General features: G+C 50.7%; 2 protein-coding genes across 5 annotated transcripts in view; both read left to right on the forward strand.

The window, feature by feature from the left end:
• The window catches only part of TANGO6 (transport and golgi organization 6 homolog), a 47,917-nt gene extending 44,874 nt beyond the window's left edge, over window positions 1–3,043 (forward strand). For all 3 annotated transcript variants that reach the window (XM_033157068.1, XM_033157069.1, XM_033157067.1), the window contains one exon: window positions 2,532–3,043. In XM_033157068.1, coding sequence (XP_033012959.1) covers window positions 2,532–2,708 — 177 coding nt within the window. In that variant the 3' untranslated portion in view covers window positions 2,709–3,043. The remainder of the gene's footprint in view (window positions 1–2,531) is intronic.
• A 2,533-nt stretch (window positions 3,044–5,576) lies between these two features.
• Window positions 5,577–21,146, forward strand: HAS3 (hyaluronan synthase 3). Of its 2 annotated transcripts, XM_033157072.1 has the most exons (4): window positions 5,577–5,993; window positions 14,883–15,503; window positions 17,961–18,062; window positions 18,949–19,872. In XM_033157072.1, exons 2-4 carry the CDS (start codon window positions 14,883–14,885, stop codon window positions 19,870–19,872), a joined length of 1,647 nt encoding a protein of 548 aa, XP_033012963.1. In that variant the 5' UTR covers window positions 5,577–5,993. The 2 variants fall into 2 exon arrangements, with proteins under 2 accessions (XP_033012963.1, XP_033012964.1); XM_033157073.1 differs by lacking the exon at window positions 5,577–5,993 and having other exon boundaries at window positions 18,949–21,146.
• The last annotated feature ends 197 nt before the right edge of the window (window positions 21,147–21,343 follow it).

Consider the following 21,343-nt stretch of genomic DNA (forward strand, 5'->3'; position numbering starts at 1 on the left):
GAGATGAATGTTACTCCATTAGAGCCTCTGCATGGTTAATAATAAAATTTGAAAAAAAATATTAAAATTTAAAAACAATCAAAACAATCAGCAAACTTCCCAAAGGAGATAAGCAAGTTGCCAAACTGCTAAGTGTTTTAGGATGTATTCCTTGCATTGAGGCTGTGTACTGGTCCATGGGATCACGAAGAGTCAGACACGACTAAACGACTAAACAACAATAATAGTGAATGAGGCCTGCTGGGACTTGCAGCTTCTTCAAACTGCCCACCTGAGTTTCAAAGTGCAGCAGCATCAGGTGGAGCTGCCTTGGCATGGTTGGCCAGGTGCAGGCCAGGAGCCCTGGGCAAGCTGCCACCAGCGGATCTCTTTTGGCAGGACATTGGGGAGTGCCCCATCCAGGAAGCCCAGGGACTACTGTGTCTTCTTCCTCTTGCTCCTTTCTACCTTCGCTCCTAGCCAAGCCCTGTGGGGATGGGCTAGCCATGCTGGGCTCTGAGAGAAGCTGCTTGACTCTCTGCCTCTCCTGCACAGCAGTGCTGTTTCTTTGGCAAGGCAGCAGCCTTGGGACTTTTTCTACCTTGGGAGAGGCAGAAGCCTCGGTGCCAGGCACCTGAAATGAAAAGGGCATTTATGCACAAGTCACTCTCCAACTGCCTTTCAAGGGGAAAAAAATCCAGCCCTCTGCAAATGCACACACCTTTGCAGGCCAGGCCCACAATTTGGTTGCTCCTGTGGCTCTCTCATCAAAAGCCCCTGCACAAGCTCATGCTGAAATTGGGAACCTTTCAGGCTGAGCAAAACTCTTCGCCTTGTGACCCCATTGCATCCTCATACCAGTGGACACTTTTCCTTTTGGGCTTTAGAGAGCTTTGCACCTCAGGAGAAAATGAGGATGGGAGCTCTCATTCCAAATTTGAACTGACCCAGTGCAAGAGTTGCCTTCTCACCTCGAGCACACTCATGGCTGCAATTTTGCAAGTTTTGACCCGGTGCAGGTTCCCATCTGCAGCTTTCTGGGTTTTAATGACTTTTGTTTTCTTTTTTGCTGTTTCGCTTTCCCAACATTGAAAGTTCTGGGAAATCTCCATTATCTTTTCTCAATGTGTCATGCAGCAAGGCAACTGTTTAGATCATTCCAAGCTCCATTATCTGACACCAGGTAGCTCTGTACAGTAGTTCAATGGTCAGCAGTGTGTTTTCACTACACAAACTAATCTCAGGTGCTCAGGGTCTGTAATGAAGCCTGGGCAAAGCAGAAGGGTGTGTAGAGCACACCTCTGCAGGCAGAGTGGTGGCACCTTAGATTCAGAATCCAAAAGATGATAGATGGGTGTATACTAATTCCCTGCTCTTACCAGCTAACATTGCTCTGGGGGCCAGTCAGGCTTACGGAATTTTCTAGCACAGATCTAGACAAAAGTATCTTCTGACAGGCAGCTGCAAAGGGAGCCCTTTAACCTAAGTTGGTTGGACAGCTGAATGGCTTCTGGGGCATGAAAGGTTCTTTTGGACATTGCACATAACTCTGCCTCTCCAGTGGGTGCTTCTTTTCCAGGTGTGGAATAAGCGTTCTGACAGCTCACTATCATGACCTCAGTTGTTCCTAGGAATAAGAGGGAATCTCCCAGACTGGTGCAGTGCTTTCCTGCTGGAGGTGTTTTCCTATGGTATTGCAGAAAAGGAAGTGGTGTCACACCTTCAACAGGGGCAAAGGCTATTGATCCTATATTGGGGAAGTGCCTTAGCTCAGTGGTAGATCATCAGCTTTGCATGCAGAAGGTCCCAGGTTCAATCCTGGGCATTTCCGCATAGGGCTGGAAGGAAACCTGGTCTGAAACCTGGGAGAGCTGCTGCCAGTCAGCGTTAACAATACTGAGCTAGATGGACCAATGGTCTGACTCCAAATAAGGTCGCTTCCTATGTTCCTATAGCCAGGCTTTGATCTGCTGTGCTGGATATGTGGGCACAAGAAGCCACAGGGCTTTGCCTTATTTCTGAAGTGAGCATTCATCAGGCAGTCTCCAGCAAGCCCTATCTATAAAAGTTTCTGTTTTCAGATTCTGCTGCTGCCTGTTTGTTGCAAGATGCAAGACAGGCCTCTGTTGCTTTGCAAAGCTCACCTGCTGCAGGAACTCAGTGGCCAGAACTCCCCTGGTGCAGTGGGAGGTGGAGGAGGCAGGAAATGTGTTGAGCATTAATGAGAAGCTTGTCTGGGTGGGATTACCTGGCTGTATCACATGCAGGCTGTGATTGGAGAAATTTGGAAAGGTATTCCCCCCCTCCCCCTGAACCTCATCCTGACAATCTTCTGGCTTTCAGATCCTTCAGAAAAAGGTGGGAAACTATTGAGAAAGCATTGCAAGACAAAGCAGAGGCCAGTCTGGCCTTTGTTTGGTGCTCAGAAAGAACACTTTCCCATACTCTGCCTGTGCATTATAGGCACTGGGGATCCAAATAGTTCACTCCCAAACACTCAACCCTGGTTCAGCTTTCTCTTTCCTCTTCCCCTGCCCCCTCCCCCCCCCCAGGTTCTCCAGGATGCCCTGCTGGAACTCTACCACCTGCTGAAGTTTGTGGTGCGCTGCGAACAAGATGAGGTCACTGTACTTCACGCACAGCTGGCCTTGGAGGAGCTGGATGGCATCATGAGGGAGCTCCTGTTTCCCCGTCAAACTCTTGAGAAGAAGATTGAGGTCCTTCCTTAGGGAAGCACAAGTGCCAGTGGATCAGAGGACTCCTGCTACAGTGCGGCACAACCTCAGAACTGTACCAGGGTCTCTCAGGGAAGTGGGGTTTGGGAGCAGAGCAGCTGGGCTCCTGTGGCCTCAGAAGTGCCTAGTCTGCAATGAGGGGAGTGGCTGGTCCTTGAGCTGTGGCTCCTGAGAGCAGACTGGGCCATTGCCTGCCTAGAACATTGCTCCTGTGGGCAGATTTTGCAGAAATTTGACACTCATTCAAGGATGTCCCTTAGGAGGAAAGGACTGTCTTGGGGCTGCTGCTGGGATCAGTCAATGCAATAAATTTAATAGGGGAAAACTTTCTTGTGTGGAAAGTGTGCATGCCTTCATAGACCAGGGTGGGAGCCGATGGTGGCCATTGGAGAGGGAGTCAAATTTAGAGCAGGTATAAGAGGAGTGGCTATGAGCATGAATTGCAGAGTCCCTGGCTGTAATCCCTGGTTGGCTGTGAAGTCACCAGCTGACCCTAGGTGAACTCCTGCCTTGTATCCTCTTCCTTGCTTTTTATGGGATGTTTCTTGTTTGCGTGAAATGAAGCTGAAGTGTGTTCCCGTCCTTCACGGGCCCTTGACTGGGGCATACCATTCTGCCTTTTGCTTTTTGTTTTGGACTGTAAATGCAGTAGAGGAAAGTTTGTCTATATTGCTTTTTTAAAAAATCCTGCACGACTGAGTTATAGGAAGTCAGCTCAACAGGTTTACACCTAATTGTACTTTGGAAATTCTGTAAAAATTGTATTTTAAAGAAATAACAGGGGGAGGGGAACAGGTTCACACCTCAGAATGGCATGGTGAAGCTTGAACAGTCCTCAGCCATCCCTTCTGTGGTGGCTAGAAAGGGGCACTCAATGCCACTGCCACGTTGGCTGTCTGATTAGTCCTCCCCAAAATCTTCACCTAGTGCAGCCTCATAGCTTAGCTCTAGACAACAAAAAGAGTCAGACAAGGCAAAATCCAATATGTCCACCTTTTCTGTACACCATATAATAAAAGGAAGGTATGGAATGGGAGCTGCTGGACCAGGCCTTCCACCACTCCAACGCTTTTCTTGAGAACTAGAGTAAAAAAGGTGCCACAGAGCCTTAAAGGGAAACTCTTCTAGTCATCTTATGCAACAACGTTGACTGCTGCAATTGCAGTCTTGACAACCTGGAAACGCTCACGCCTACTTCATGCAAGTTACTTTCGTTGAAACACCCTGTTGTGTGGTGGAAACTTTGCTGATGCATTGAAATGCTTCTTCACTCTTGACTGATCCTAACACTCCAGCTTCATAAATAGCGTATAATCTGTGTGCATGGAACCTTCCACCAGGGATTGCTAACCTGTGCCCCCCCCAGATGTTCCTGAAGTCACAATGTCCCCAGCCAGCATGGCCAGCGATGATGGATGTTATAGTCCCAACAACATCTGGAATGCCAAATACTTCCCATTTTCACCTCACACAGACACATAGGCAAAAAGCTTGCCGTCTGGGGCATGCAATGGAGAAAAGAGGAAGGAAGGAAATAACACAGGCAAATAAAGTTGAATGTACTTAAGTTCCACTCTTGTTAGGAATGAGGATTAAAGGGCCAAGCTAAAGGGCATGGGGAATATCTGGCATGGGCCTCTTGAAATGGAGAGAGTATGGCCTGGGGAAGAGGGATAAAATAACACTTTGAGGCCAGTATCAGGATGTCCATAATCCCCTCCCCCAAACTACTGCATTGCAGGGAGTTGGACTAGATGACCTTTGGGATCATTTCCAACTCTACAATTCTATGATTCTTTGTTGGATTCACTGACTGAAGCTGATTCTGCAGTGGTTCTGTTGTGTTTTCCTTGGCCCTGAACAGTGTGAGAGTTTAGGGCAGGACTGAGTGAGGAGCATCAGTCCACACCATCCCTGGCCCCTCAACATTGCTTGCCAATGACCATGCTGGCTAGGGCTGTTGGGCATTGCAGTCCAGCAATATTTGTGGCAAGGAGGTGCACAGGTTTCCTGCTCCAGGTTTATAGAGAAGAAACCAGGTGAAGGGTTGCTTCTTTTGGGCATAATGGTACCAATGCCCACTATAGTGCTGCCCTGCCTTCGTCTCCCCACTCCCGGCTTCTGAAGAACCAGCATCAGTTTCCCTGCAACGAGTGGCCCAATCCCTGAGCCCCTGCTCTCAGCCCCTTCCTTTTTCTCCTCTGCAAGTTCCCCTGGAGAGTGTCTGCTTGTCCCCAGGTGACCCCTCAGGCAGCCTGTGAATGGAGTGTGTGCTAACATCCAGCAGGTGTCCATCAGGAAGGAAGGGGTGCTCCAAAGACCCACAGACACCAGTGCTGGGTTGGGGGAGCAGGCACAGAGGGGTGAAATCTGTCTGCTTTGCTGCCAAGAGCCTACTATGGCTTCAGGTAAAGAGACTGCTTTCTATGGGGCATCATGGATATGCTGGGAGCTCAGGTTGTGCCACCAGCAGTTCTGCTGGCGGTTGTTATGTGACTCTTCCGCAGCCTGCAAGGAACCAGCACACTGCAGAATAATGAGTTCCAGGGAGAAGGACCGGCAGCTGATGGCTAACAAAAAAAAAAAAAAGAAAGAGAGAGAGAGAGAGAGAGAAAGAAAAAGGGGGGTGGGGAAAGCGAACTGAAGACAATTGTTCTTCCCAAGTTCCTGGATCACGCAAGGAAAGCCGTCCCTGAGAATAGCAACCCTGGTGAAGCTATTTCTGCAGCCAGGGGATGTTTAGAGAGATGGTTTTTATAGACTCCAGGAATAGCTATAGCCTACAGTCTGTGCGTTGGAGGAAAGGGGGGTGGGGGGGGAGAGAAGCAGCAGCTCAGAAACTGTCATTGTCCTTGCAGGGGGAGTGCCCGGTTGCTGCAGGTTCCACTCCCTGGGGTAGGCGGTTTCTGTGCCCTTCTCTGTCCCAGGGCAGGGGGCTGCAGTCCCCGGAGTTCCTTAAAGGGTTCAGCCTTGCCTAGGTAGAAGGTTGACTGTTTGGGTTTTTCCCCTTTTTTGGTACCTTCCTGCCCTGGGATGATTTTGCCTGGGCTCTGGATCCTCCGCCCCTCCACGCTTGCTCCAGCCAAAGGTTATTGAATGAAAAGTCTCTTTTCTTCTTGGCTGCAATTCCGCCTCTGCAAACAAGGCAATTCCTGTGTAGGAGGGGGTGGGAAGCTGCTTCTCTACCTTGGAAAAGCAGGGTTTTTCCCCCCCTTCTCCCGAAGAGGCACAGAACCCTGAGCGAGAAGCCGTGCCTGGGAGCTGCCTTTGCATCGAAAGGTAAGATGTTGAAATGCTGGCGGTTCCACAATGGAGTGGGTTTGAAAGGCAGCACCTGCTGATACAGTCCTGGGCGGAGGGTGTGGAGCTTGCCTGTGGTCCCCAACGGGGCACTCTTGTCCCTGCTCCAGCCTCAGCCAGGCACCTGTGGTTTGCCATGGGGCAACTCCTGCTGCAGCTGGTCTAGCAAATAGGAGAGGAAACCTTAAGCTCACAGCAGTCCTTTCTCTGCTCCCTCATTGTCCTTTAGATACTGGACCCCGGCAACTCATGGGAGGGGGCCAAGGGGGTGTGTCTTGTGGCTGCGGCATGCCGAAAGGGACCCTCTTATAAGTGTCGTTTCTGCTGAGGGTGTCCCCCAAAGGGACCCCTTTCACAGTATCGCTCCTGGTTATTGTGTGCTTGACCCTTTGGGTGCTCTCTGAGTGCCTCTGCTGGATCCAGGGTGGCACACACTGAAACTCAGCCCCAGGCACTGCCTTCAGTTCCTGAAAAGGTGCAAGTGAGCTTGTATTAATCCTTTTGCATAAAGTGTGGTCCTGTAAATGGAGGATCCCCTTACAGCATCTTTTCGAGACTGTCTCTGAATGACAGGTGGGAGGCAGTGAGAGCAGGCAGGGAAGAAATGGATCTTGATGCCTGGCTGTTCGATGGGCTCATTGCGTGGCCTTGGGCAAACTGTCTTCTGGTGGGACTTGCTTGTTCATCTGTAAAATGGGCATCACAATGATCTTATGGGGTGGCTGTAAGGGAAAGCAGCATAAAAACTGTGAGCCTCTTGCGCTGTTTTTAACAGCATGTAAATCATTTCACTAACTGACTGGCTAGTGGGTTGCAGGGTGCCTCTGGAACAGTTGTGTCTGTTTGGGTGATAGCATCAACTGGGTGCTTCTGAGCAACCAAGTTGTGTGTTGTGGCTCCACAGTAAACCAGAAGGCTTACGGGCATTATTTGTAACTTTTGTGATCAGAAGGCCTTCTCAAACTTTTGTTGCTTTTGAACCTAAATGGTTCGCTGTTTAGACAAGTTCACTGAGACTGTGTGGAGAGCGAAGGAAAGGCCTAAATTAGCAATGAGGAAGGCCCAGGAGGAAAAGTAGCTTCTCAAACTGTCAGCCTCTCAAAGGCCCCCTATTTTTTATTTTTTAAACACACTTGATTTGGACGGTGGAAGGTATTGAAAGGGATGCTTGTGAGGCTTGGGAAGGGAAAGGAAATGAAGGACAGGCCTACCTTTCCAACCAGCCTCGCCCAAGGAAGCTGAAGGTCCAAGAGGGTTTTGTGCTGCAAAGAGATTTGGAGGCCTCTTGAGAAGCACCCCTGCAAAACTTAAAAATCACTCCCGGGATTCTTTGGGGGAAAGTCATGGGACTTGCCCTGTGTTTGCATTTGCTTGCGGGCACAGCTGTGGGGTCTAAACAGATAGCTGAGAGCGAGGCAAGGCTCAGCTCTGGCCTCTCTCCTGAAAGCCCTGCAGTTTGCTCCCTCCCATCTGATGTTCCTCAGCCCCTGGCAGTGCCCACCCCTTGCCTCATGTTCCCCTCCCAGAGACAGGCTTTCTGGGGCAGGACCAGACCAGGGAGCCTCCACCTCTCTGGCATTTTGCACCAAGAGCTTTAAAAGCCAGGCCAGCCATTTCCTAACTGTGAGTTTTTAAAACCTATTTTACTTCCTTTTTGTGTGCGTGCCTGGACTGGGGCGGGGGGAGGAGGTGATTTTAGGAAGGGGTTAGGAGACCATAAACCACCAGAGTTGAAAAAACCTTCCTGGGCCTGTTGAGGGACCAAAAGCCAGACTGAGGTCAAAGCAGAGGTGGAGAAAATTGCTCAAGTTATCCTAAATTTTCTGTTCTGATGCTTCAGTTGGGCCTATTATAGAGTGAACCAGTGAACTGGGGATGGTTGTGGTGGAATCTTTTCCCTTGTGTAAGATTCAGAGGTCCCCTCATAGACCCACCTTTCTGAAGCATTACGGACAGTCAAAGCAGGCACAGCATGTTGGGTGGTGTATAGATGTGACCCATTCATGCTTTTATGACATGGTGGGTAGGATTTTGCTCCTGTCTATGTCTTCAGGGATCTCTGTATTCAGGGCTAGGAACCTGTGATCCCAAGCTTAGGTTGCCTAGTGACTTTGGAAGTGGGGGATCAGGTCTGTACTTTCCCATGAAGTGTGTGCCTTGATTTGAGCCACCTGGAATTTGCCAGCATCTCTCTGCCTTGTGTATGCCCCTCTAGTGATCAGAGTTGCAGAGTCCAGATTCTGCAGTGTGTGCATATATGTCAATATGAATATGAATGGAGGGGGTTTATCCGATGCAGTTAGGTGGTCTTTTTGTTATTTTTCCAGCTCCATGATTTTAGGAAAGGATGAATGGACTCATAAGTCATGGTAGTTCCTTGAATATGCACCAAGTAAGGCTTGTTAGTTGTTTTACAGTAGTTTTGGTAAGAATAACAGGGTCATTAATGTTGAGCTAATCTCTGTTATGTGTGTGTGTGTGTGGATGCGGGGAAGCCATGAGGGTACTAAGCAGGCAGGTCTTAAGTTCTGCAGTTGATAGGCTTGCGGTATAGTATATGAAGAAATCCTAAAGCAGAGCTTTCCAAACTGTGTGTTGCAACATCTTAGTGTGTCAGCTGCAGTGTGTAGGTGTGTCGTGCAAACACTCCCCACGCTCTTCCTGGGACTGGGAAAGGGGTTAGTTTAACCTCCAGATTGCTAGTAAAAGTGAATTACTGTATCACGAAATAAAGCATGTCTAAAAAGTGAACAACATGAAAAGCTCTGTCCTAAAGTCTTACATGCCAGTTTATCTTCACAACTGTATTTTTTAGTTCAAGGAAATCACAAAGGTACCTGGGCCACTGGCCATTTGCTGACTACAGAATTCTCTGGGCAAATTTCTTCTAGGAACAAACACACACACTTTCATCTCTCTCAGTTTTTACATGTTTTTGAAGAGGCCCTGGCAAAATAGTGCATCTCTATGACTTTCCTTCCCTCTTCAGTTCAGGACCCAAATAAACCTTTTTTGTTTGTTGTCAGAAAATAATGGATGCAGGACTCAGGTGCACCTGTCAGGGATCAAAGTGAATGCTACCCACACAGTGATTCAGTTATTTGGGGAAAGATGAGAGGAGAGCTGAATGAAATCCACAATCTCGCTCTCCTGCTTCCCCATAATTTTTACCAAATCTTCCCTGCGCCATTGCCTCCCTGAAGAGCCTTCTAAAGAGACAAGCTGGGTGAGACATCCCTCAAGGTAAGGGAGTCATGGCCACTACAGACCCCCTTTAATTTGAGCACTGTGCGCACCTGAGGTGGGTTGGATCCCATGATGCACACCTGATTATTTTACCTCCACTGTCTACCACAGTTGCCAATCGGTTTCTAAATGCAGGTGATTTTGTTGCCAGTTGTACCCATTTTGCTTACATTATCTGTTAAAGCAGCCCTCGCCAACCTGGGTCCTTTGCTGTATATGTTTTGGACTACAACTCCCATCAACCTCAGCATCATTCAGGTGTGCAGGCTGAGGCCAATGGGAAGTTGTAGTTCAAAGCATCAGAAGGAGTCCAGGCTAGCAAAGGCTGTGCTAGTCCATAAGTATGTTCAGTAGATCGACTTCCCAAATATATATGTGATAGCCTGACCTGAAAGAGGGAGAGAAAATCCAGTTTGCAAAAGATTCCTTGCCTGGAGGTAATTCACTTGCCACCAGTGACCGGCATAGTGGCTGTTTACAAGCCTAAATTAAGTTGCAAAAATAAGCAACAGAGGAATTATCTGAACAGTAACAATTGGCTATGAAGTGAATGTTTGGGTGTCATGAACAATAACTCAAGGGGAACAAGATTATAAGATCACTCAACAGTATTGCTAATGAAGGGTGCACTTAAGCCAACTCTTTAACTTGGACACACCTTGGGGAGTCCATTCTGCATTAGTTAATGCAGCAGCTAAACTAGGCAAAGTGGCTAACCTGTGACTTCCAGATGTTACTGGACTCCCATCATCCCTGATTATTAGCCATGTTTTCTGGGGCTGTTTGGAAATGGAATCTAACAATATTGGGAGCGAGGAAACAGATTAGCCTTTCCTGGGGTAAAAGGGTTATTTGACGTTAGAAAAAAATCCAAAATTCTAATAAAGGACTTCATTGCTTGATTGGATTTTGGAATTCTCTTTTCTACAAAATCCTTCCACTGTGGTGTTACTGATGTTCTAATTATTGTAATTTCCTTGGAGATCTCTGCAAACACCCAACCCTCTTTGCTAAGTTTAACTTAACAAAAAAGAAGGGTATTATATTTCACATGCATCTGAAGGCAAGGAGGTGTGAGATTCGCGTGTGTGTGTGTGTGTGTGTGTGTGTGTGTTGAGGTGTCAGGCAAGTGACGACAAGATTCTCTTAAGAAACAGACTTTTGTGTGATTCCTTAGTTCTCATCTGTGCTCTTGCCTACAAAGACTCTTGATAAAGTTATTATCCCCATTCAGGATTGTGCGCACAATCAAGTTTGGCAGGCCAAACCCAGTACGCACACACACACACACACACACACACACACACATGGCTTCACTGCAACTCTCTCACACTAGAACAAAATGATCATAGGTATCACCCAAAACTAAAAATGCTTAAGAACACCCATCTATCTGAGCATCTCATTTTCCACAGTGGCCAACCAGATGCTTCAATGGGAAGCTCACAAGTAGGATATGGGGACCTCTTAGCACATCTTCCTCAACTAATGCCTCTGATACTGCAGGTAGCATACTGGCATCCCGGCTAGCAGCCACTGACAGCATCACCCTCTTTATCCTTCCCTTTAGCTACTCCCAGTACCCTTAATCTCCCCACTTTTAATGCCATCTAAGGCTGTGAATACATTACCAACTTGAAATGCAGCCAGGCCGTTATTTTTCTCAATGTGGATCGAAGGTGGTTTGGGGGGAAATGCATCAGAATGCAGTATTTTCTAAGAAACAACAGGATAGATATGGATTGTGGCTAACTTGGTCTATATACCACTTCCCACATTGGCAGGGTGGGAGTGCATTGGATGCACAGTAAATGGAAGTGTGTACACAGCCTAAGCCAGGGGTCAGCAACCTTTTTCAGCAGGGGGCCGGTCCACCGTCCCTCAGACCATGTGGTCGGCCAGACTATTTTTTGGGGGGGGGACTGAACAAATTCCTATGCCCCACAAATAACCCAGAGATTCATTTTAAATAAAAGCACACATTCTATTCATGTAAAAACATGCTGATTCCCAGACTGTCCGTGGGCCGGATTGAGAAGGCGACTGGGCCGCATCCAGCCCACGGGCCTTAGGTTGCCTACCCCTGGCCTAAGCTAAGTTGGTGTTTTTCATGATATCTTTGCTAACTCTATCCTTTGTCAAGAGGCTGTAGAAAAATATATTTGTGATAAAGGTGGTGGAGTTCTTAAGTCTTATTTTTAGATGTTCTGACTGCTCAGCCAGAGACACTGAAAAAAGAGCAGATAAAAAGGTGATTCTCATTTGTATAATGAGTAGGGCTGTTTGTTGATTTCTTGTTTGGATTTAGTTGGTTAAATTTGTGTAAGTAAAAACAATAATTTTGAAGCAAATGGCTTACTTTGTTTTTAGACAATGGACGTACATGTTTCACAGCAGATCTTCTCTTGGAAAAGGCATTTCCTCTGTTAGGAAGAAGGGAGAATGTACCTTCTAATATTGTGCTTAGCCACTTGCACTTGTTACAAATCTTTGCATTGGAAATGATATATACTGAAATAAATCTGCTTCCTGATTTATTGAGGGCAGCTTCGTAGTGAATTAAAAGCTTTTTTAAATTGATTAATCAATGAAACGTTGCAGCCCCTAATACTGACTGGCAGAAACAAGACTGGGTACGCTGTGATGGGAGTTGTTTGTTGCAGCTCCTTCTGGAGAGGACACTGCCAACCCAAGCCACCCACTTTCTCAGCCTTCAACTACAATTCCCATCAGTCTTTAGCAGCAAAACTGACAAGAGACTTTTATAGCACCTTAAAGGCTTAACAGATTTAGGATGGCAGGAGCTCTTGTGGACTATTTCATCCAATGTACAAAGGATGCTCCTAATGATTAGGACCTAATCCGATGCAGTGAATTCCAGGCCAGGAAGGCTATTGCCGGAATAGATCTTTAGGGTACCCCACAATCCTGGTTTTGAGGCTTTCCCCCCTTCTCTCTGGTCCTCAGACTTGCTGTGCTTCTTGCTCTGATGCCAGGGGCCACCAGCAAGGGCAGATGAACTGCCTCAGTGGAAATCTCATCTTTTATTCAGGTCCCTGCATGGAAAATAAGTGCGTGTGCAAGAACCTGAGCCTCCATCAGTCCGCATGTGGAGGAACCTTTCAATCCTCCTCACTGTTGCCTTTGCCAGGCTGCTGCCCTCCATATGTCTTTGACTGTAACTCCCATCAGACTCAGCCAGGTACTGGCTGGGACTGATGGCAGTTGTAGTTCAAAGCTCCTGGAGGGCACAGGGTTATTTATTGAAGGCTGAGAAAGAGGATGGCTTGGCAGTGTCCTATGACAAAAGGGGCAGGATCCCACCCCGCTTTGGTCTTTAGGCTGCAATGAACCTCCACATGCTGGGCACAATCACCTCTCCCAGATCTATGGCTAGTAAGGGCAATACCAACTTCCAGCTGGCGCGGGTGGGTGTGACTTTTTGGGGAAGTATTCAATAGTGTTTCAATTCACTCACATTCACACACCCCGTCTTGAGCCGGTCCCCCCCCCCTTCACCCAGCCGGCTCCCAATCGACCCTTGGCATTGGACGTGACATGACCAGAGTTGGGGGCTTCGCATTGAAGGCTACCCAGTCCCGTCCCCCCCGCCTTTCCTTTTGCGAACTTTCTTTCAGTCCCGACCTGACTCCGCTTGTGCAGCCTCTGAGTAGGGCAGGCGTGGGCTCCGTCGGGGCTCGAGCGGGGCGGCGGCGAGTGGGTGGCACCTCGGGAGGGGGGGGGCAGGATTGGTTCTGCCCCTTGCGCGCTCCTCCCCCGCCCCGTCGAGGCTGGGGTTGGGCTCGGCGCCTCCCTCCTCCTCAAAAGCGCCGCGCCAAGCTGAGCAGGCGGGAGCGGCTGGGGGCAAGCCGCGGCACGGTGAGTCCGAGGTCCCTTGCCGGGGTGCGGGAGAGCGATGGCCGTCCAGCCCTTGGCAAAGACACGTGCCACACCCGGTTCCCCGAGGCGCAGGAGCCGCATGTGCTGGTTCGGGTTGGTGGATGGGAAAGCGCTCTGCACATGCTCCGCGGTGGGCTCGCCTTCGCTCCAAAGCCAAACCTGGGGAGGGGAGGAGGACACTGTTCTCTGGACCAAGGTCTCAGCCTTTCAGGCTGGCCCTGGACAAGGACAAGGCTTTCTCATTGCTTTCCCGCTTCGGGCTGAGCTGGGCTCCAGGGAGCCTCAGCGTCTCCTACAGGGCTTTCCGCCGCCCCGTCGGGCTTGCCTCCTGCGAGGCTCGGTTCGGGGCCACAATCACCGCCCTCTCTGCCTTTGTCCGTAGAGGGGCTCCCAAAATCCCGCCCGCCGGTTGCGAAGAGCCCATCTCTGCCGGGTCTGCCCGCTCCCGCCAGCCTGGGTTCCGCTCCTACGGAAACTGGGCGATGTAAATGAACCGTTTCTCTCTTGCCCCAAGACCGGGCATGGTGAGGAAGAATAAGGGGGCTTGGCGGCATGGGGGAAAGAGGGTGCTATGGGGTTGGCCCTGTACGCCCCCACCCCAAACTTATGGGGCTGCGACCACCGGGACACCAGAGGCGCCCCGGGTGCATTTGCCCTCCTTGCTCTCATGCGCGTACAGCAGGTCAGGCTGTGGAAGTGCAGGGCCGCTGCCTAGCCGGGCAGGATCAGGCGCGGTTTGCAGTTGCGGACACGAGGTTCTCGAAGTCGATCCCTGGAATTCTCCAATCGGGACCCCTGGCGCTCTCCTGCAGCCTCTTCCTCGCTCCTGGCGCCCTCCAAATGTTGCTGGACTACAACTCGCAACAGCCCGCGGACCCAGCGTGGTCCGGCCTTAGGGATGATGAGAGTTGGAGTCAAAGAAGACCTAGCAGGCCACAGACTTCCCAGGCTCCCTGCTGCATCCAGCAGGGGAGGGGTGCGAGTGTAGTACTTGCCAGGCAGAAGAATTAACATGTGGCTCTCCTGCCACTGCCATCAAGGACAACAGCTTTTCATCCAGTCTTGGGGTGGGGGCAACTGAAAATGCCTGAGCCAGAGCAGCTGAAAGCAGAACTGTCTGTTTCCTACAGTACTATAGTTTTGTTTGATTGCCCATTTGCATCCTTTGTTTGAAGTATTGTTCCACGGTTATTTTTATTGCTGTTTTTAGTGCACTAATTGTAAACTGCCCTGGGATCCTGCCAGATTAAAGGCTGGGTAAAAACACAACCCATCAGGTGATCTCTGTCAGCCATAGTGCTAATGCAGAAGTGCTGCAGGTCTGTGGTAGAGCATCTGCTTTGCATGCAAAAGGTCCCCGGTTCCTGGCAGCATCTCCATGTGGACCTGGGATTGCCCCTAGCCTGAAACCTGGAGAACCACCGCCAGTCAGGGTTAACAGTGCTGAACTAGATGGGTCAATAATAGCCTCACTCTGTACAGGACACCTTGCCTTCCTCTGTTCTTTCGCCGAGTTGTAATGCAATAAGATCTGAAAAGCAGAGGCACCCCTCCAGAAGTTGTTAGGCTTCAACTCCACTGCTCATGCTGGCTGGGGCTTATGGGATTTGGAGTCCAACACCTTCTGAAGGGATACTGCTGCTGCCGCCAAGGAGTCAGGGAGGGCTCTTGCGTCTGTTGCCGTGGCCACCGTCTAACCAGGCCCCTCTGCCTCCTCTCCAGATGCCAGTGAGGCTTTACACAGCCCTGCGTGTTTTTGGGACCAGCCTCTTTGCTGTAGCGGTGCTGGGGGGCATCCTTGCTGCCTACGTCACGGGCTACCAGTTCATCCACACTGAGAAGCACTACCTCTCCTTTGGGCTCTATGGTGCCATCCTGGGCCTCCACCTCTTCATCCAGAGCCTCTTTGCCTTCCTGGAGCACCGGCAGATGCGCCTGGAGGGCCGGCCCCTGAAGCTGCGCTCCTCAGTGGCCCTCTGCATCGCCGCCTACCAAGAGGACCCCGACTACCTGCGCAAATGCCTGCGCTCCATCCAGCGCATCTCCTTCCCCGACCTCAAGGTCATCATGGTGGTGGATGGCAATGGGGAGGACGATGTTTACATGCTGGACATCTTCAACGAGGTGATGGGCTCCGACCGGACAGGCTGCTATGTGTGGAAGAGCAACTTCCATGTCCGGGGGAAGGGCGAGTCGGAGGCTGGCCGCCGCAGGGCCATGCGCCACATCCAGAGCCTTGTCCGGCACAATACCTATACCTGCATCATGCAGAAGTGGGGCGGGAAGCGCGAGGTGATGTACACGGCCTTCTGTGCCCTTGGAGATTCTGTCGACTACGTGCAGGTGGGTGTCGGGGGGGCGGAGCCCTGCTCCTTGCCCTTGTCAGCCTGTTGTTGCTCTTCCTTCTCTGTGTCTTCCCATTCATGCTCATCCCACAACCCAGGCCCTTGTCAAAAAGCAGGAAAAGGGAGGGGGGAGGAGTATTAGCTACATGCAAAATGATTTGGAGAGAGACTTGGGTCTGGGCTCCTTGGCCCCCATAGTAAACAAAGCCCTAAAGGGCAACTCTGTCTCCCTGCACCCTGATACATAGGTGCTGTGAGCTCAAGAGGGAAGCAGGGCTACTATGAGCTGCTTTTTCACACTCTGGGGCCTGAACATGCAATCAGCCCCTCTTTGGAGCAACTGGTTGCTTCTCCTTAGCTCAGTGGTAGAGCATCTGCCTTGCATGCAGAAGGTTCCAAGTTCCTGGCATCTCCAGGGAGGGCTGGGAGAGAGACCCCTGCCTAAAATCCTGGAGCGCCGCTGCCAGTCAGTGTAGAGACAATACTGAGCAAGATGGACCAATGGTTTGACTCAGTATAAGACAGCTTTCTATGATCCTATGATCCTGAGCGGTAGAGCAGCTGTTTTGCATGCTGAAGGTCCTGGGTTCACTCCCCAGTGAAATTTCCAGCTTGGGAAGGATGGAAAGCAACCACCAGCCCCTGTAGACAATACTGAGCTGGGTGGACTAATGGTCTGATTTGGTATAAGGCAGCTTCCCCAGTTCCTTAAGCCCTTTGTATAGAATCTTGAGGACTGGAATCTTGATTTATTTTTTAAGGAAAGGCCACAATCCAGTTGCAAAGCAGTGGATTCAATCTCCAGGCTCAATCCCCAATATCTCCAGGTAGGGCTGGGAGATACCCCTGTCTGAAACCACGGAAAGCTGCTGCTGATCAGTGCAGGCAGTGCTGAGCTAGATGGATCCAGGCAGCTTCCAATGTTCCTCCTGAGATCACAATTCAGCCTCCAATCTGACAGTAGGAAAACAATTATTCTTTCACCCTAGTGTAAGCACTGTAGTTCTGAGCAGCAGGTGTAACAGAAAGGGATGGCAGAATGTAATTGATGGTAGATATATATTGATATATTCCATATATACACACCCCACCTTTATTTCATTATGGAACCCAAGCATGGTTCCCAAGCAATCTCTCATCCAAGTGCTGACCAGCCCCAGACCTGCATCACTTCAGCAATGTGATGGCCTAATGTGCCTTCAGCACTTTCTGGGGGACCTCCTTGTAAGCAGAAAACTGGCAGAGAAAGGAGAGAGGTGGTACCTCAGCCCTTTGCTAGATGCTCTGCTTTTCCATTTACAGGGGGTTTTAACTTATGGAGGCATTCAAAACAGGACCTGGAGGTGAAAAGTGTTGCAGTCCATTCTTCCATTTCATTCTGCTGTCCGAATAGACCAGCTCTGGACTCCTTGCATAAGAGAGGAGGCAGATGTGGGGTATGCCCATACTGTATTTCTCATTTTGGGATTTGCTTCTGTGTTCTGCTTCCCTGTCCTCCAAAAATGCAGGATTCTTCAGCTGGGCCCGATCCCCCTTCTCTGGCCTGCATGGCTGCTGAACAGGTTATCAGCTGCCCCCTCAATATAGGATGCTACCTTATACAGTCAAGACCCTGGTCCATCTAGTTCACTATTATCATACATGTCCAGGGCTCTGCCACTAAGCTAAAGCCTTTCACCATACATGCTCTTGGGTACAGATGCCCTGTGATTCTTCTGCCTTCACCTGCCCGGGGACCTTACAATGCCTGTTTGGCAATGGAGACCGGCTCCCTCTCTTGTCTGTGCCTGGTGTGACATCCTCCTCCCTGCCACTTTAGGTCTGTGTTCACATGAGGAAGTGTCCAGGAGAGTTTGTGTCACTTCTCTATCATTCCCTTACATTTATATATTTATTATTACCATTCGTTAAACTTGTTAATTGCCTTCTCAGGGTGATGCAGGCTAATGATAATATACATTAAGGGGAAACTCACATAAAATTCTGAGATTAACCATAATAGAACAGTTATACAAACATATACTATGTGTATGTATGTACACGTGTGTGTATGTGTGTGTGTATGTATACACACACAAAAATATGTGTACATACACACACTCAATATGCACAGGCACAGAGATCTGAGTGCATTCCTCATTCTCCTCCCCTGGTCCACCTCTGATTGGAGTTTCAGGAAAGTTGCAGTTCTCCTCTACCCTGCATGCCAGAGTACAAAAGAGCCCTGGGAAGGTGTGGAGCACTGGAGCAGGGTCCCCCAGGGGCAACATGCAAAATTGTTCTGAAGGAAGTGGGGGCATGCATTCCACTTGAAAGAAATGTCCATACGTACGCTTTCTCTCCCCATGCAAACAGTGCAATACTTATCAAAAAGAAGCCGCCATTTGTGTGAACGTTCCTTAAGGGAAGGGACAGACAAGGGCGTCCTGACAAGGTGTCTTTCTTTCCCTGGCAGGTGTGTGACTCTGACACGGTCCTTGATCCAGCCTGCACAGTGGAGATGCTGCGCATCATGGAGGAGGATCCTCGCGTCGGTGGAGTTGGCGGGGATGTCCAGGTGTGGACCTGAGAGTACCTGGCCGCGCAGAGTGTTTGGCTCAGATAATGCTCACAGGGATGGCTCCTTGGCAGGGGCGGAGCAAGGTGGGGGCGTTGGGGGCGGTACGTCCCGGGTTCCATCCTGGAGGGTGGGTGACACTCGGCGCCCCTCCCCCTGAGCCCCACCAACCGGTAAAAAAGCCTCGCTCAGCAGCTCGTAAGGTTGCCGTGGGAGCAGCAGCGCCAGCACAGACAGACTGTGCATGCGCAGTCCATCCGTGCTGGCGCTGCTGCTCGCACATCAACCTTACGAGCTCCAAGCGAGTGGCAACTCGTAAGGCTGCCGCGCGCGAAAAGCAGCACGGACAGGGCAGCCTTACATGCGCTGTTCACACGCGGCAGCCTTACAAGTTGCCGCTTGCTTGGCGGCTCATAGCAGGAACAGCAGGACAGACAGTGCATGTGTGGCATCCTGTACATGCACCGTTCGATCTGATGCATGCGTCGTGCGGTCATGACACATGCATCATGATGCATGACGCGTGTGTGCTGCGGAGCGACACCCCACCCCCGGGGGGGTGCCTCTGTGTTTGCTGCTCCGGGCAGCCAAGCGGCTCCGTTTGCCACTGCTCCTTGGGGCAGCCTTCCCAGAGTTGGTCCTCTTCCAGCTGTTTTGAACTACAACTCCCATCAGGCTCAGTGGCCTACAGCTTGCAGGATGGGGTGCATGGAAGTTGTAGTCCCAAACAGCTGGAAGAGGAGGCCTTCTGTCCCTCAATAATTGGGGTCAGCCACAGGTCAGCTTGATGTGCATCTGTGGTAAAGAAAACTGGTATAGGAGCCAACCTGTCCATCTGTGGGAGGGTTGTGGAGGGCCCATGACTCAGTGTTGCCTCTTCCCCCAGATCCTGAACAAGTATGACTCGTGGATCTCCTTCTTGAGCAGTGTGCGCTACTGGATGGCCTTCAACGTGGAGCGGGCCTGCCAGTCCTACTTTGGCTGCGTCCAGTGCATCAGCGGCCCCTTGGGCATGTACCGCAACTCCCTGTTGCAGCAGTTCCTGGAGGACTGGTACAACCAGACGTTCCTGGGCAGCAAATGCAGCTTCGGGGACGACCGCCACCTCACCAACCGGGTCCTGAGCCTGGGCTACCGGACTAAGTACACGGCCCGCTCCAAGTGCCTGACCGAGACGCCCACCAGGTACCTCCGCTGGCTCAACCAGCAGACGCGCTGGAGCAAGTCCTACTTCCGGGAGTGGCTCTACAACGCCCTCTGGTTCCACAAGCATCACCTGTGGATGACCTACGAGTCGGTGGTGACGGGCTTCTTCCCCTTCTTCCTCATTGCCACCGTCATCCAGCTCTTCTACCGCGGGCGCGTCTGGAACATCCTCCTCTTCCTTCTGACGGTGCAGCTGGTGGGCGTCATCAAGGCCACCTATGCCTGCTTCCTGCGCGGCAACGTCGAGATGATCTTCATGTCCCTCTACTCCCTGCTGTACATGTCCAGCCTCCTGCCGGCCAAGATGTTCGCCATCGCCACCATCACCAAGTCCGGCTGGGGCACCTCCGGCCGCAAGACCATCGTGGTCAACTTCATCGGCCTCATCCCGGTCTCCGTCTGGGTGGCAGTGCTGCTGGGTGGGCTGGCCTACACTGCCTACTACCAGGACCTCTTCACGGACACGGAGCTGGTCTTCCTCATTTCGGGAGCCATCCTCTATGCCTGCTACTGGGTGGCACTGCTCACCCTTTACCTGGCAATTGTGGCCCGGCGCTGCAGCAAGCCCCAGGAGGAGTACAGCTTGGCGTTTGCGGAGGTGTGATGAGGATGAGGGTAGGGGGGGCAGGGAGTGCAATAATAGCAAAGGACTGGCAGCGTTTCCCCGCATAGTTGTGGGACTTCAGGAGGGCTGGCCCCCCACCCTGCTCAGGACCTGATCCAGTTTTGAAATGTCCATCCCAGAAGCAAATTGGCAGATTCAGGAGTGCATCATTGGGGAAGGAAGTCGGAGCCTCGCAGAACGGATCCTGCTGGGTGGGCTTCTGGATCCTGCCCCTGCAGAAAGTTCAACAGCTCCTGGAAAAAGTTTCCACCACCAGATGTCCCTGTCGTTCTATGCAAATGACACTGCCTCTCCCCAGAATAGCACCAATGTGGCAGGGACGACCTCTGTAGCCGGTTCATGGTACAAGAGTCATTGTAGCTGATGGGAGTGCAGTTTTTACAGGGAGCAATAATAACCACCTCGTGGAGATCTGTTAAAGAAGGGGCCCTTCTGTGCCCAGCGAAGAGACCATCAGTAGGTTTTTGATCTTCCCTAGGAAGAGCTTTAAGGCTTTTGTAAAGGTTATTCTCTGTTCATGGGAGAAGCAAGTGGGGCTTGAGCCACTGACGTCAAGGGGTTGCTTTCTAGGCAGAGGCCCCACAGGAGGTGGGGTGACAGGGCAGAACGTGTGCGCCTTCCAAGAGGGGCTCCCTTCTGCCTGTAATCACTGCAGCTGCAGGACTGGAGGGAGATTTACTGAGAAGGAAAGGCTGGCAGTAGAAAAAACCACCTTTGAGCCATAGTGGGAACATGCTGTTGCCCAAAAAATACATCAAATGACTAGGCTGCCCATTTCTAAACAAACACAAAATACTTGAAAGCTCCCAGATTGGCCCAATACAGCATGAGTCACAGCTACTGTGAATTCGATAAAATAGGTTGCAAACTGGATTGGTCAAATGTCTTCAGCTCCTTCTGGAGTTTTTTTTTTTGGGGGGGGGTGGACCACCTATTGCTACCCCCCTCTTTAGTCCAGGACTATGGATCATGCAAGTGGTCCTACAGATGCTGTAGGGACTCCCAGTTTCCTGACCAGTTATCGAAATCCAACTCCTGTCATCCCTGACATTGCTGGCTGGAGGTATCTTCAGCCTTTTAAGCAAAGCATGCATCTAGAGATCTATTGCTTAACCTTCCACAATATTTGCATGGTGGTAGTGTCCGACCAATCTTAGAGCAGGCCATGGCCCACCAGTTGAAGACCAGTGTTCTAGAGCATATTTTGTTATGCTTGGGTAGGGGTGTTAAAATACTTTAATGCTGTGAACAGAGCTGCCTGTCTGATCTTCCTTTGCACCAGCCTCTCTCTTGGCCTCTGCTTAGCCTGGGCCTCCTAACTTTCTGGTGCTTCTCCTACAGACTTCCTCTCCCCCTGGTGCTCTGCCAACATGGCCACGTTACACTTCCAACTCAGAGAAGGGGGAGAAACTGAGGACAGTGGTGCTGCTTTTGGGAGGCCACTGCCATC

This window comes from Lacerta agilis, chromosome 8 (genome assembly GCF_009819535.1).
Source record: "Lacerta agilis isolate rLacAgi1 chromosome 8, rLacAgi1.pri, whole genome shotgun sequence".
NCBI lineage: Eukaryota > Metazoa > Chordata > Lepidosauria > Squamata > Lacertidae > Lacerta > Lacerta agilis.

Coding starts and splice junctions, on each gene's coding strand:
- HAS3 (XM_033157072.1), top strand. CDS start 14,883: ATGCCAGTGAGGCTTTACACAGCCCTGCGTGTTTTTGGGACCAGCCTC. Junction 15,504..17,960: donor ATTCTGTCGACTACGTGCAG/GTGGGTGTCGGG, acceptor TTTCCCTGGCAG/GTGTGTGACTCTGACACGGT. Junction 18,063..18,948: donor GAGTTGGCGGGGATGTCCAG/GTGTGGACCTGA, acceptor CTCTTCCCCCAG/ATCCTGAACAAGTATGACTC.